General features: G+C 30.7%; 1 protein-coding gene across 3 annotated transcripts in view; it reads right to left on the bottom strand.

Moving 5' to 3' along the window:
- Positions 1 to 15,299, bottom strand: part of LOC123259316 (plexin-A4) — a 206,941-nt gene that overhangs the window by 3,851 nt on the left and 187,791 nt on the right. For 2 of the 3 annotated variants that reach the window (XM_044719680.1, XM_044719681.1), the window contains 6 exons: positions 9,732 to 10,469; positions 6,649 to 6,774; positions 5,433 to 5,471; positions 2,746 to 4,886; positions 911 to 1,124; positions 514 to 694 (listed from right to left, as the gene is read on the bottom strand). In XM_044719680.1, the coding sequence (XP_044575615.1) occupies positions 514 to 694; positions 911 to 1,124; positions 2,746 to 4,886; positions 5,433 to 5,471; positions 6,649 to 6,774; positions 9,732 to 10,469 (3,439 nt within the window). The remainder of the gene's footprint in view (positions 1 to 513; positions 695 to 910; positions 1,125 to 2,745; positions 4,887 to 5,432; positions 5,472 to 6,648; positions 6,775 to 9,731; positions 10,470 to 15,299) is intronic. The other variant, XM_044719683.1, reaches the window with a different exon arrangement.

Here is a 15,299-nt window from a genome sequence, read left to right as displayed (position 1 = left end):
ACTTATGGCAAAAGTCCATAAGAAAAGAAAAATTATAAAAGTATTTCTTCAATCAATTTATGAATACTACATTTAAATTAACGTTTTATATAAGTAAAGTTACTTGAGTCGTATTTTCAATACTATTAGTATTCCAAGTACTTTTGCTCTGATAAATAAATATTGTAGCAGATAACTTTTTTTATTTATCATAAAAATGGTCTAACTTTATTATATTTTCCAGACATAAAATAGATATCAAATTTCCATTATTAAGATAAAAATATTTTAAATTTAAAATCAAATTCATGATTTAAAGTATTTATAGAATATAAATAGTTCTAAAAAGTATTTTATATGTATTTAAAATTTTTCTAAGCCTTAAAAACTTTTTATATAAATTTTATAAATCACATATTTTTTATTGTTTCTCAGTCAGTAACGTTGGATTTAAAAAATCTCAAATAATAAATTTTAAAGCGTAAATTCATATTAATAATTTAAATCAAAACTAAAAATTTATTTAAAATATACCTAGATCAAGATCTTCTTTTCTAGGACGTTGACTATAAGGTGTAGAACGATAAATAGTATCCAGTGCTTTTTCTTTAACTTGAGAAATAGTGTCGCAGTCAAGTACTTTAACTGGAACATTCTCAGTACTTGGATCCAAACCACTGAAGACTGTTTGTTGAGCTATCGTTACATAGACGGTCTGAAATAAAAAAAAAAAAATATAAGTTTTAATTAAAATATATTCTATTTAAACGTTAAGAGGATAACTTTGGTTACATACTTTGATGTTCAATAATTAAGTTAATATAGATAGATAATGACCAGTATATTAAATTATTAAAAAGTATTAAAGTTTATATAGTAATTGATTAATTAACTTGATGAATAATGTAATAGCTTGAGTAATATCGCTTACCATTGCTTTAAAGTCAATTGACTGTCTTATAAGTTTCTCCTCGGAGAGTGAGTATCGTGCTTCAGACGAGATAGCGTCCACAGGACCCTTGTCAACCTGCTGCTTCATCGCACGGAACAGCATATAAAGTGGTTCGCCAGCGCACTCGCGCATAAATTTATACAGAAGAAAAGTGAACCAAGCGGAGAGCATTTTTTCAGCTACACTTTCCGTTCTAAGGACAAAAATTAACAAAAAAATATTTTAGTTATTATTTATTATTTTCACTTTCCCAAGTTAATTAAACCTCACCGAGCGTAACCAGACTCAAAGGTACAAAACTACTTTTTTTTTTTTTTTTTTTTAACTGACCTATTATTTTATAATATATTTTTATCTTTTTTCATGATAATTTATTTTCATTTTTTTAATACTATTATTAATAATTATTACTACTACTTTTATTATTTTTATTTTTACAACAATATTTCTTATGTAAGTTAAGAAAAAAATAATACGAAGAAACATTAACTTCAGTTACGAGAAAAGAAACAAAGGATTTAACATTTTACAGTCTGGTTTATATGCAATTTTTCCAGAATAGTTTTTACACAATCTTAATTATGAACTCATGCATAACAAAATATCTTACAACGACATTTCTCTGTGAGTTTTAAAATGAAAATTTTAACGATAAACTTTTCGCTATGAAATTAATTATGCAGGGAAATTAATAACAAAAAAAAAGTTATTCAACAGTTAAAGTTAATTAGTTGTTATTAAGTATTAATTTAGAGAAAAGTGTAATTGTTGTTATTAAATTAATTGTAGGTAAAAAATGAAAGTTGAGAGTAATTGTTGGGTTAAAACAATACTGAATACTTTAATAATGAATAAATTTTTAAGAAGTTCTCTATAATAACGCTGGTACAACAGAATAAAACCGACGTTATATATTACTCTTAAATAACTTTATTTTGTGCTAAGAATTTAAACGCGGTTTCACTGTAATTAAATATTTTTTTAAGCGCTAGAACAAAAATAAAACTACTGACTTATAAAGAATTAATAAGATTATGTAAAAAAAAAAAACCTCGCTCTAGAGTTAAATTTTGCTTAGAGTTAGAATATCTGTATTGATACAAATTAACTGACAAGACCGAGTGAGTTAAATCCAAATCATGAGAGTTGGTAACTAACAAATAGCCAGTAGTTGAAACAAACCGAATTGAAGCAGATTAATACTTATCAAAAGTTAAATACTGTAAAATCAAGCTATCACAAATTTAAACTTCTTGTAGTGATTTGTCATTTTATGTGAAGTTAAATTTATCGTAAAAAAAAAGATCCTCTGTAAAAACTCGCGCCAATACAATTATAAATTAAAAATTTATTTCATATTATATGAAAAATGGATAAAAGCAATGAAATAATTAAGATATTTTTAAATTAGTAAAGAAAAACTCAATACACTGAAAAAAAAAAATTAACTTGATTCAAGAGAAAAATTTTTGAACCAGGAAAATAATTTTGAAAAGGGTAATTGTCTTGAATCAAGACGAAAAATTCTTGAATCAAGTAAGATTTCTTTAAATCAAGAAAAATTCATTAGTTCAAGAATTTTTCTACTCAATTCAAGAAGATTCAGTTCTTCAAAATTATATACTTGATTCAAGAGCATTTTTTTTCTGGGTACAATTAAAAATGATACCAACAGCCATCGGATAACCTTTATGATTTTTTTGAAAAATGAATTATCAATATTTGTTAGAAAATATTTTGTTAATGCTGATTGATCTCTAAAAAACGACTAGATGTCTGTTAATTTTAGTATAATAAAAAAAGTTGTAACTTACCGTCTAAGTAACAATTTAGGATGGCTCTTTCCTTCCATACACTTCTCAATAAGCTCAGCCAATAGAGTCTTCAAAATGTCAGTGCAGTATTCCATCTTACTCTGAAGTGTAACCATAATGAGGCTTGCGACATTAACACGATCACGCATTGAGAAATAACGATTGCTTTCAAGCGTGCGTACAAACAACAGCAAGAATGTTTTATTCATAATAAGTTGTCCAAAGAGTCTCAACCCCTTTTCTTTTCTCGACAACTCAGGTCTATCCCACTGAAGAACTACATGATTCTCAACATTCGGGAACAATATCTTCATAGTATAAGTCCTGTAATCCAAAAATGGAATACCAGAACTAGTAACGTCGCCCGTTAGATCAGTCATTTCTGTTTGTAATTCAGCGAACGCTTCTTTGCACTCAGCAGCTACACGTAATTCCAGTATGTCCATTTGCTCCTGCATGTTTTTCAACACCCGGTTGCTCTCCGTCGATTTCCGCCTGTACGCTATCAAAAATGCTATAAATATAATGATGAGAATAACTATTGCAGCAATAACACCGATCAACGCGGGTTTCGATAGCGGTCCGTTTAATCCAGCGGGCAATGCATAACTGAGTTTTCCGATTTTAAACCTCAATGTATTGCCGACGATAACGATCACTTCCGGTAACTCTTGTTTATCAGGCAGCCCCTCGGCATTTAGCGCCGGAGGTTGCGAAATCGGTGGCTTGCACGTTAGCTGCTGTCTTGACAACGATGTTACGTTGCAGTATGTGCTACCAATCTGGACTATAACGTCCGAATCCTGGCAGGCGCGGTCAAGGTGCTGCCCATTGATCGTCAAGTAGTCGCTCTTGTAGTATTTTATTTCCTCGTCAAATTTGTCGTAAATTGGATTTGGGTAAAGCAGAAAATTATTTAACAAAATACGAGATAAATTTTGCACACCAGTGACATTGTCCATCCGGAACCCATACTCCAGGTTCATGGGTCTATCAGCATCCAGGACCACATGCTCGGGAACATCTATTGTCGGGGAGCTGCATTCCATGCTAGTTTGACTCAACACGTCACAATGCGAGATAAACATTTTGTCGTCGTAGTATACGTACATTTGAGGGTTTTGTATGTAGCCGAGATTCTTCCCAGAAACAGACATTTTAATCCCACCCGCTGGAATACCTTTCGGAATCTTCATCTGTCCCGCAACCCCGCTGCCAACCCCCTTGATCGTCGGATCATCTACGTACTCGAAGAAACCATTGTAAGTCCGATTACGCCCGTCGAATGTTATAAGCAGGGTGCCATTCCGGTTGACATCGCTGGCACTTGTCATACACAGAGTTTCATTAGAGTTGGTGTTGATTACCGAACAAGGTAGCTCGTCAATCATCACCTTGATTTCACTTCCAGCATTCATGTAACGTCCTGTTATTTTTACGATGGTCCCACCACTTTTTGGGCCGTAACTCGGAAATATATTGGTGATCACGGGGTTGACAAATTGGTAGTTGTGACGAGATTGTCCGCGGAAGTTTTCGATTTTAACTATAACTGGTCCCTGTTTCGGCTCTTTAGAACCGGGACCGTCCACTCGGCATGTTATCTGCTTAGTACGAATGTAAAGACTCTCATATGGCTGGCATGGCATTCCGGCGACACTGACTCCACCGTAGATATCGTTGAATGTTTTACCGAGATTAATACCCCGTATTGTGATGTTGGTATTACCTTCCCAGGGCCCCATCATTGGCTCGAATGAGTGAATTTCGGGATTTGGGCATGTCATATTTCTGTCCAACCATATGCCAGAACCACGGTCGCACTGCTCTTTGACTTCGCACCGGTCCGAGCTTTGACACCATCCACAACCGTACTTAGGTGGAATTGCTAAACACATTCCACAATTGTCCGCCATATCACGACATCTATAAATAACTACATGAATATTGTCTGGATTGTCGAGGGGCTTTGAGCCACCCCATATTACTGCGAAGGGCACTGTGATGTTCGGAGGCTTTGAACTGTATGAAAATTCCATTTCATCACATAATATTGTGTCGGCTCTTAATTTTGCGTTCACACTCGTTACTCGACCTTCTATGTTGAATTGGCATACGAATCGAGTCTGGATTATGAATTGCTGAAACAAAAATTTATTCTTTTGTTAGTTCATTCAATTATGAGTAAGTTATTACTTTTTGTTATTTTTATTCTATTAGGGTAATGCTTTACAACTTTAAAGATATTTTTTATCGATTAAATTTAATAATAATTATCAATTTTTTATCTTTTAGATTACTTTTTTTAATAGTTTGTACAGTTAAGATTTTACTCATTGATTTATTTCCAAGATTTTCTTTTGTATAATATGTGAAGAAGTTAGTAATCTATTGCTTAGAGTTTGAATATTTGATAATGATAATCAAATTTACTCGTTAATTAATGATCCTCTTACAAGTAAGTATAGTTTCGGCGTAATACTGATAAGCACTGAAATGTTTGCGAAACGTCGGCGAAAATCTAAACGCGGTAACTATTTGGAAACTAATAACCGCTATATTAGTTCGAAGAACTTGTGGCCAGTAATTTAAGTAGGAAAAATTCTTTATTCAAACTAACTGAGTTACTTTCAAAATTTTCTAACGTCAAGGGGCACAAAAAAAAAAAAAAGAAACATGATACTTACAGGATTACTTTCAGGTTCAGGTTTAATGATGTCAAGAAGCTAGTTCGAAATGATTTTATTATTATTAATTTTAAATGATTATTTTAATTACTTATTTTACTATTATTAACTTTAATATTAATTATTGTGTTAACTATTTATTTAATTATTATTATCATTAATCATTAGTATTACTTATTGTTTCTGTAAAATTAAGACAGATTTGTAGAAAATTATACGAACTATATATATATATATATATATATATATATATATATATATATATATATATATATATATATATGTATACTGTAAACTGTATTGATTATTTTAGTTCCCGAGTCACCGCTGCACGGAAAAAAAAATTCTACAAAAAATTGCGATTGTCACATTGTAATTCAAGACCAGACTTTCAATATCCTAAACTTGACTGTTTTTACGATGTAACATCGTAAAATTTCGTATATAAGTATTAAATTTGAAAATCTAAAATTATGAAAATAAGAATATTGAAAGTCTGGTCCTGGATTGTAATGCACACAAACATTTCTGACGCATCACCTCGTACACGAGAAAAGGACGGTTTTATAAGCCAAAATTATATGACGATTTTAAACTTGTACCTGAAGTGTTATTAGTTGCTGGATTGATAAAACTCATCAAATTTACCTTGCTATGATCTACTGCAAATTGCAAGGTAAGTTTGAGTAAATAAATCAGTTAATTTTAGTTAATGTGTAACTCTAATTACATATTAAATTATTAACTGGATTTATTTCTACAGTACTTTTACCTTCTGTGAAAGTACTCTAGGCAACCCAAACCGTGTGAGCGGTTCAAGGATACTAGACGCTCTTGGCCGGCTAAAATTTAGGATTCCTAGGGGACGACTAGTCACCAAAAAAGGGAGGTAATTAGCATTATTTAAATAAGACCGCGCTTTTGCTAATCAAATCTTTCTAAATATTACCGACAGATCGTATTATTATCACTCGAGTATTTTTATTACTTTTAACTTTATCAGTATTATTTAAATCTTTGTTACTGTTTCATTTTTACTTTAGTATTTCATTAAATAAAACTTTATACAGACAAGGCAAATAAGTTCGTTTCATGATAAATAATAAATAATTAATTATTATTATTATGTTAAATAGTGATTTTCTCATTAAAATTCGACTCTGAACATAGACGAGCTGACAAGCAGAGAGAATACCGGCACATTGAATATACTTACTCCAATAATGTGAACTTGGACAGATATTGCTTTTTTAACACCAGAAGGCACTAATATCTCCTGAGAACCAGTTGCATTTATTGTAGGGCAGAAAGCTGGACCACTTCGGTAACTTGGTCCTATTCTCTGTAATTAAAAAAAAAAAAAAATTTAGAGTTGATATACAAAAAAAAAGAGAATAAATCTTGAATCAAGTAAAATTTACTTCAGAAAAATTTATTAGATCAAGAATTTTTTTACTTAAATCAACACGATGAACTTTTTCAAAATAATTTACTTGATTCAATAATTGTTTTTTTGAATCAAGTAAATGTTTTTTATATTATTAAAAATTTTGCATTCAATTCATAATTATCGCAGAGCACAAGGTAATAATTTTAAGTACTTTAAATATATTGCACCGACACGACACAATTCTAAATATTAAATTTTCCAATTCGATATCGGAGAAATGTCAGAAAAAGTTTATTTTAATATTTAATAATGAAATTGACGTGTTAATTCCATAAATCCATTAAATTATGTAAAATTTTACGATTTATTATTAATATTTCTGTATAATTATAATTCCCTGAAATTGACAATAGCTTGATATTAAATCGAATGGGAGGCGTATAAATTTTCGGACAAAGCCTGAGGCAACTTTTTATATTTCGTAGAATTTAATGATACGTGAATGTTGAGAATAAATGCCACTTTCAAAAAAAAAAAAAATGATTTTTAAAAAAAGCAATTGGATTTCAAACAAAAATACTACATTCGTTTAAAAGTTTTTAATGAATATCTAGAGACAACAATGATATACTTTGTTACTGAAATTATGCAACGCATTTTGATAGTCAATACAGTGAATTAACACGTATTATATACAAAATAGATAGATTATGAAAATCACAAGTGATTTGAACCTGATTTGTTCAATACTGATAGGAATTAATTTTTTTCTGTACTCTGCCGATAAATTTAAATTATTTATTTTTTGTTTGAATTTCAGTTTTAATTGAAATCTGGTTTAATTCCATTAGTACTAGAGATAATTATATAAAAATTGTCATGGCTACAAATTTAATTGATATCGTTTTTTTAATTTGAATATGAATATTTTTTTTTTTTTTTTTTCAAGTAAACAAGGATATTTTTTTACTTTCCAATTATTTTGTTAATTTAATTATAAAAATAATGAAATAAAATATTTCTCAGATAATTTTAATTATGACTTTTATAATGAAAATTTTAATTGTCGGACATACTTTTGTTAAAAATATGTAGCGCAAGAGTTGGTGAAAGGTATTAACTTTTTCGGTTAAAAAATAAAAATTCCGACGCTAAAAAATATAATAAATATAATTACGTGCTAAAAAAGTCTTTATTGTGAATATTTTTACTATATGTTTATGAATGTAATTAGTGGTACGTAAAAAGTTTAATGAATGAATAAATAAGTTAAATAATAAAAAGTACATGTATAAATATTTTTACTATACGTTTTCCAAAGTATCCTAAGGCGTAAACCTGGCGCATATGCATTCATAATTTTAGTCACGCGATTTATATTCAATGGTTTGAATAATTAACTATTCTATTGCATACTTTAGTCAAAGGTTGGTACAACAACAAACTTAAGTATACTTATAAAATATAAATTAATCAAATAATTATTTGAAATACACGCGACCATTTACATCAATCACACCAATTGTGGAACGAAAAATATTGTGCATCTTTTGTGTATTCAAGGGAATTTTCATAACTTTAAAATAATTAAATGTTTATTATATGCTTGTCAGTTGATTCGAAGACGAAAATTTTTTATTTTACTGTCTTGCAATTTTATTAGCATGAAATTTTTAAATGATTTAGAAAGAAACAGTTTAAATTAAAAAATGATTTATATTAACCCTTTCAAACAAATAATCAGATTAAGGAGCGGTCGCTATAAAATAAATGGTTTGCACTTTAAAACAAATAGTTTTAATTGGCCTGTGACCTTCATAATGGATAGTTTGCTCTTTTAAATAAATGGTCTCATTTCAGAAAGTTAAACACAAATTTATTTTGATTGGATAATTATGTAATTTTATCGTAAAAATTCTTTTTTTTTGTCAGTAATTATACTGAAATAATAGTGTATATAATTTCAACCCTTAATTACCGTTAACAATAAGCTTTTTGAAAGTTATTTTTAACATTAGAATCGTTTACAGTTAAAATATTATTTTTTAAAAAGTTTTAAAATTGAATTCGAATTGGGTTGAACAATAAACACTGAAAAAATTTTTTTTCAAATAATGCTGATTGGTTTTTGACAGTTAATAACCTTGGTTTAAGTAGGTAATATGCTTTGCTTGAAAAAAGCGTTTATTTTATTAAAAAAATGCAAATTTTTTAAATAAGTAATTATACTTTAGGCCAAGTGTGAAGGATGACTGGCTCAATATTTTTTTTTTATTCAAGATAAAAAAACAAGGGATTATTTTACTTTATTCAGAAAATTTTTGGTTTCCAATTAACTTTGACATGAGATGGGCAATTTATTGAATCAATAAAAAAATCTGGGAAAAAATTGATCTTTTTTTAAATGTCATATAAAAAATGTTCAAAATAATATTGAAATAGAAAAGCACTTGACGATTTTCAGGATCTTTCTAAAAATATTATTATTAAAAAAATTTTCTTTAAAATTATGTGTAGAAATTAAAAAAAAAAAAAAAAAAAACTGTAAATGCAATTTTAAAAAAATATTATTTCATACTAATTGATTTCTTAAATAGTGAGATGTCTGCACTGATAAAAAAATGAACTTGTTTCAAGAGAAAAAATTATTAATTTAAGAACATCATTTTGAAGAATTCGATGATCTTGAATCAAGTAGAACAATTTTCAACGCAAGAAATTATCTTTGATCCACGTAAATTTTACTCGATTTAAGAATTTTTCAACTCAAAATAATCAAATTCTTAAAATTGATTTTTTTTTTTTTTTTTCAAGAATTTTTCTTTTGAATCAAGCTAATTTTTTTATCAGCGTGCTAATTTCAATTATAAAAAATAATAATGTATATTAAAGATGATAAAAATACTTACACTAACACCAGTAACAAGAATATCATTACGGCAGTTTGCGGCAGTGTCGTGCGTGCATCTGTGACCGTCAACGCACCAATCACAAGGAAAACTGGAAGAAACGCACTCAGTACAGGATGCGTATGTATTGCAGTCAAAGAATGTAAAATCAGTCGTAACAAGATCTGGGCCATTGGTCATTCTGACGGACAGTTTAGCGGTGAAGTGATGATGCCCAATAGGAATCGAGGGTAATAAATCAGTTCGAGGTGTCGTGCAATTAACACCAAATTGTTTTCTGGTGGCATTTGTAATCAATGTTTTGTCAAGGACTGAAAATGCGCATAAAAATTCCCCGCTGAGAGTTGGTAAATTGTCAATACTGAGCTCGAGAGTTCTCGCGGTTGTTTTTTGCAATTTTTCCGGTGTTACCGACGTGATTGTCGTACACTTTCCACTTTTATACGAAATCCAGTAAAGTGGATCTTTGGCAGCATCCTGACAGTCACTGCGTAAATTACATTTGTTTTCAAGTGAGCACCACCCACAGTATGGATCTTTGGCGCCCAAACAGTCCCAACATGTTTTGTAAACTGAGCACTCTTGCACTTTAACTTTTGATATTTTCTTCTCCGTCAGCACGTAAAGATGCATTGGTGGCTGCTGGGAGTCAAAAAGCAGATCTGCATTTACCGTCGAATTAGTATCGATTTCCAAATCTCCATACTCTTGCGCAAGCATTGCACTTTCCACAACCACCTGGAATCATAAAAAAAACAAACGTTATTTTATAATTATCTATATAGTATAAAATTTCATAGATTTATACCTAATGTTTGTTATTGTTATTATTAATGGTGTTGTCAGTAAACTTTTGTCCAACAAATACAACTCCTTTCGCTACATATAAATAGTACCAAGTCATTACTATCATTCTTATAAATATTATAATAGTAACAACGGTATAAACTTTGTACACTGTAGAGTAATTTATATACATAATAGTGATTTTATATTGTTTTATACTCACAAGTATACATACATGTACAATAACAATGCAACAGGTTTTAAAGGAGGACTTAAAACAATAATAAATGCAATAAAGTATAATATTGTTCGAATTTAATCGATATACAATCAGTGATTTGTTAAATTTTACCAGAGCCAGAGCCTCAGGACTTACGGAACAGGACTTATGTCAACAGTTCAACGGCATTTACTATTTACTAGACGCATTTGTTTGATAATTGAAAAAAAAAAGGCTTAAAAATGTCTATATATATACATACATAGATTTATAATAAATGTAGTTGCTCAATCATAACGGTATTTATTGACTCGACAAAACAAAGACCCCTGATTTCTCAACTCTCAGCACGAGCAGCATACTATGGATATTTATATATTTTTATTTTTATTTAGTTTTATAAATATAATAAATTTAAAAAGTTCTTTTTGCGTTCTGTCGAGAAAACAAAACGCTTCGGGAATTTTTGAAGAAAAAAATCGGTTCTGTTTACTGCGGTGTATTTATGTATTTGTATTATATATATTAGTTGTTTGTATGTACGGCTGAGAGTGACGAGAGTTGACAGTAAGAGAAGTAATGAGGGAGAATAAGAAAGAGAATGTAAGTTTAACGTGTTGAGTGTAATAACAACAGAAGCCAAGTCCAAGGGGACTAACGATGTCGACAAGAAGAGAATATTGCTTGGTGTGTGTGTGGGTTTTAGAGTCTGTGACCGCATTTGCACACCCTTGGGTACAGACATTTTTCTTTGGTTCCTTAAGGACTAAACTACGTGTAGCTTTCAGTTGTACCACCGGCCATCTATCTTGAATTCCACATAACACCCTGGGTACGCAGAGAAGAGAAGTAAGGTGGAAGAAGAAATAGGAAATCCAAAAGTTGTAGAAAACCAGCGCCAACTAGTGTAGAACTGGAGGGTAAAGAGAGCGCAAAAACCATTAGTCGAGACGAATGTTTCATCTTCTATCTCGGTGTTATGTGTATATATAGTATATGTGTACATAGATATATTATCGCTTGGTCCCTCTATGCCCCTTTAATTCCCTTGAATTCGAACAATAGAAACTGCGAACGGTGAATTCTATCGTCAATGTAATTCCTAGGGGCGCGAAGATAAAGACAGCGATTCAACGGTCGGTATAGTATTGGTAAAGCGAGAAAGAAGCCAGACAGTAAATCGATTTGCAATAATTTGCCCGGATGAGAGAGAATATATATACAGACTAAAAGTTGTAGGAGTATGGTGGGATATGTATTTATATGGATATGAATTCATTTTGTGTGAATATGTAGAATGTTGTATGAGTGTAGAGTACATAGAAACAGAAATATTAATGCATTTATGTACATATATGTAGATTATATATGAATGTTATTGAGCGGCGAGTATGATATTTGTGGTCTATCCAACTGGTATGCAATGACTCATCCAGGAAATGAGATAATAAAATAATGAGTTGTAAAATATATAAATCCGTTGTGCTGGTAATTGTCATTTATTTTAATAAAAAATTCGTCTCATTTTAAAATGTCGGGAGGTTAACACTTTAGTTCTACTTACATTTATTGAATAAAAAAAATATATTTTATTTGTACCAATTCTGAAAAGTATTTAAGACTTATTTTTGGTGACAGAAAACAATAGAAATTTAAGGATTGTTAGTATTTTTGAAACGATGATATCAATATTCAAGAAAGAAATTTTTGGTTGAAATATTGGTTATTTTGTTTAAAAAATAGTAATTTCTTCGGTTAAGAGTGAAATTTTTGAATTAAGAAAACTGAATATTTAAAAGCAAGGGTGAAATTTAGAAGAATAGTATATTACATACCTAGGGAAGTAAAGTAAGAAATGTCTCAGATCACATGTAATTGTTAGCCGAGGCGAAGCCGATAATATACTATTCTAGTATTTCAGTAGAAACTTAGAATATATACTTGAAAGTATTTTCAAACTAAAAAATAGTAATGATTTTTGCTCCCCCATGAATCATGATCCAAACTCAAGGAGATCTTTTCTAAATGTCTCACAAAAATCTAAACAATTCCCGCAATGTATACTATTGAGATAAACGTAAAATGTAATTTAATTAATGAACGACCAATTGAATTGACCACGCGGGTGGGATTAAGACTAATCTATCTATGTAACTGTACATTTATTACTACACTGATATTTTAAAACTATACAATATAATATGTATGAATGATAAAGAGAGTGGTAATAAAAAAGTTAGACAATGACAAGAATAATAATTCAATATAGCGTGAGGAGAGGTCATAATAACTGGCGGTCTCACGTCGAGATCAAAGTTCTTTTATTCTTTTTAAAATATAAAATATAATAATAATAATAATAATAATAAAAATAATAATTTTATAAATCAGTTTATGATTGTATTTGTTGTGAATTTTAAATGCTGACGTGACTTGTTAGGCATAAAAGATTGAATTTGCGGTTTTAGGGTAGCTGATGATGGTGATGAGGGAATATCAAATAAGTGGAGATTTGGGTCGCCGGGATGTGCTATGGAATGTGATGTAGTTTGTGGTATGTGGTGTTCCCATACTTGGATGATTGTTGGTAAAGTACTGCAAGAGAAGAGTTGGGATAAGAGGAAAGAAGAGGGTGTTGTGCCAAGGAAGAAATAGTGGAACGAGAAGTAGAGAGCTCTCAGCCTCAGTCTGGCTAGGTATACCATGCCCTCACTTATCCAACAAAATCTCAAACGATGATCGAACTCTGCAAGCAAAAGGTCAAGATCGAGAACAAAGGGGATCATAAGCTGGCTTACTCGTGCCGTACCGGTGATTTCCCCGGATCTTGTGTAAATATATGCATAAAATGGTGCATGGCCGCAATATAAATAATAAGAATAACAAGAAACTAGGAGAAGTAAGAAAAAGGAATGCAGACGAGAACAAGAATTGAAATGTTAACTGATCAAGATTCCTCACTGGGTTATTTAATTAAACTGCAATATAATTTTTAATATTAATTTTATTAACTTCCTTTTTTTATTGTCCAATAAATTTGTTAATATTATTACTGTACCGTGTTATATTTATATTAATATTAATAATAATATAAAATTCATTGAGCACTTTATCTGCAGTGGTTGTGGCGTTAAATGGACTGTGATTTATCAAGGTACGCCGCGCATTACTTAGTAGTTATTTAAAAGTTAGTTCCCTGGCTGTAGCTGGTGTATATCAAGGTTCATAGCAATAAATAAATGGGTAAAAAGCTTACAGTTTATATATAGATGTATATATATATATAAATATATTTATGTGCAGTGTTTATGTATACTGGTCTATAGAGGAGTATAGAGTACGGCGATTCCACGCCAATTTCATCAGAAGTCTCGGACGATTAATAATGAAACGCCACTTGCAACGGAAGGCTCAGCGGGACGTCTTAATTATCGGGATGGTAGGTACACGCGGTGAACGATTGACGGGTAAAAGATGTTGTTTGTAGTGATGTGGATGATGATGAGAAAGAAATCGTCGAGATTCCCGCGTCGACTACCGAGGACACGCTGTATAGAAGTGAGTTAAAGTTAACTCTTTTATGTTCTGCCTCACCTCAGCTCAACTCAACTTAACTTATGCTATATTATACGATAGGAGTCAGTTTACGGTTCAGTCTACGGTGTATTACTGTAAAGTAAATTAAGCTTTTATTTATTTGATGGTTTTATTTTGAATCTGTCAACGGACATTGCTACTTGCAACCGGAAGTTTTAAGAGATTCTTCAATCTTGTTAATCACCACGGTATCAGATTAAATTATTGTGGATGGTCGTTTCAAACAAAATATTTTTTATTTATTGATTTTTACTTTTCAAGTGCAGATCTGTGTGTTTATAAATAATTGGACGAGTGTAAAGATGAATGATTATTATTAAGTTATCTTGGTGCAAATGTAAAAGTATGATCAGGGGATCAAAGAAACTAAAAGAAAGAAGTGGAAGAGTAGAAAAAGTGACAAGTATAAGGTAAAAACTAGATGTTTGCTTCGAGATTCATTTAACTGATCGGATAGACGGGCAGAAGCAGGAGGTTAAAATTCTCTTGACGTCTTAATTAAGGTCGAGCGGAGTGTCTCGACCAACCACTCGAGATGAGTTTGTCAATGAAAGGAAAAATAAAGACTAAATCCTAGGCTAACTTCTTTACTTCCTCTCCTCCCTCATTCTTCGTTCTCTTCCTCTTCCCCCTACCCAGAATGCTTGGGGATGAACGCCAAGTCCTTATAGCTCTTTCTCATCTGCAATTTTCTCGTAGGCCAATTAATTTTCCCTCGGGCAACGCCGGTTCGAGTCAATCTTTTTATTCACAGAGCTCTTACTCTATTTTACTCAAACACTGACGCCGTTTACTTGCTTATGGATATTAATAGCAATAGTAATAATAATATTTTTTAAATTTATGTAAAAATAAAGCTGTTGAGTGAAATAAAAATAGCATGCTGCATGTTGCCGGTATTCAAGTTTTAAACGTCTAATCTACTTAGCTAGGTCCACGCTAATGAGCTTATGTTTATTTTTATA

This window comes from Cotesia glomerata, linkage group LG2 (genome assembly GCF_020080835.1).
Source record: "Cotesia glomerata isolate CgM1 linkage group LG2, MPM_Cglom_v2.3, whole genome shotgun sequence".
NCBI classification, from domain to species: domain Eukaryota; kingdom Metazoa; phylum Arthropoda; class Insecta; order Hymenoptera; family Braconidae; genus Cotesia; species Cotesia glomerata.
The sequence above is the reverse complement of the archived record's forward strand: the minus strand, read 5'-3'. Positions and strand labels throughout refer to the sequence as shown.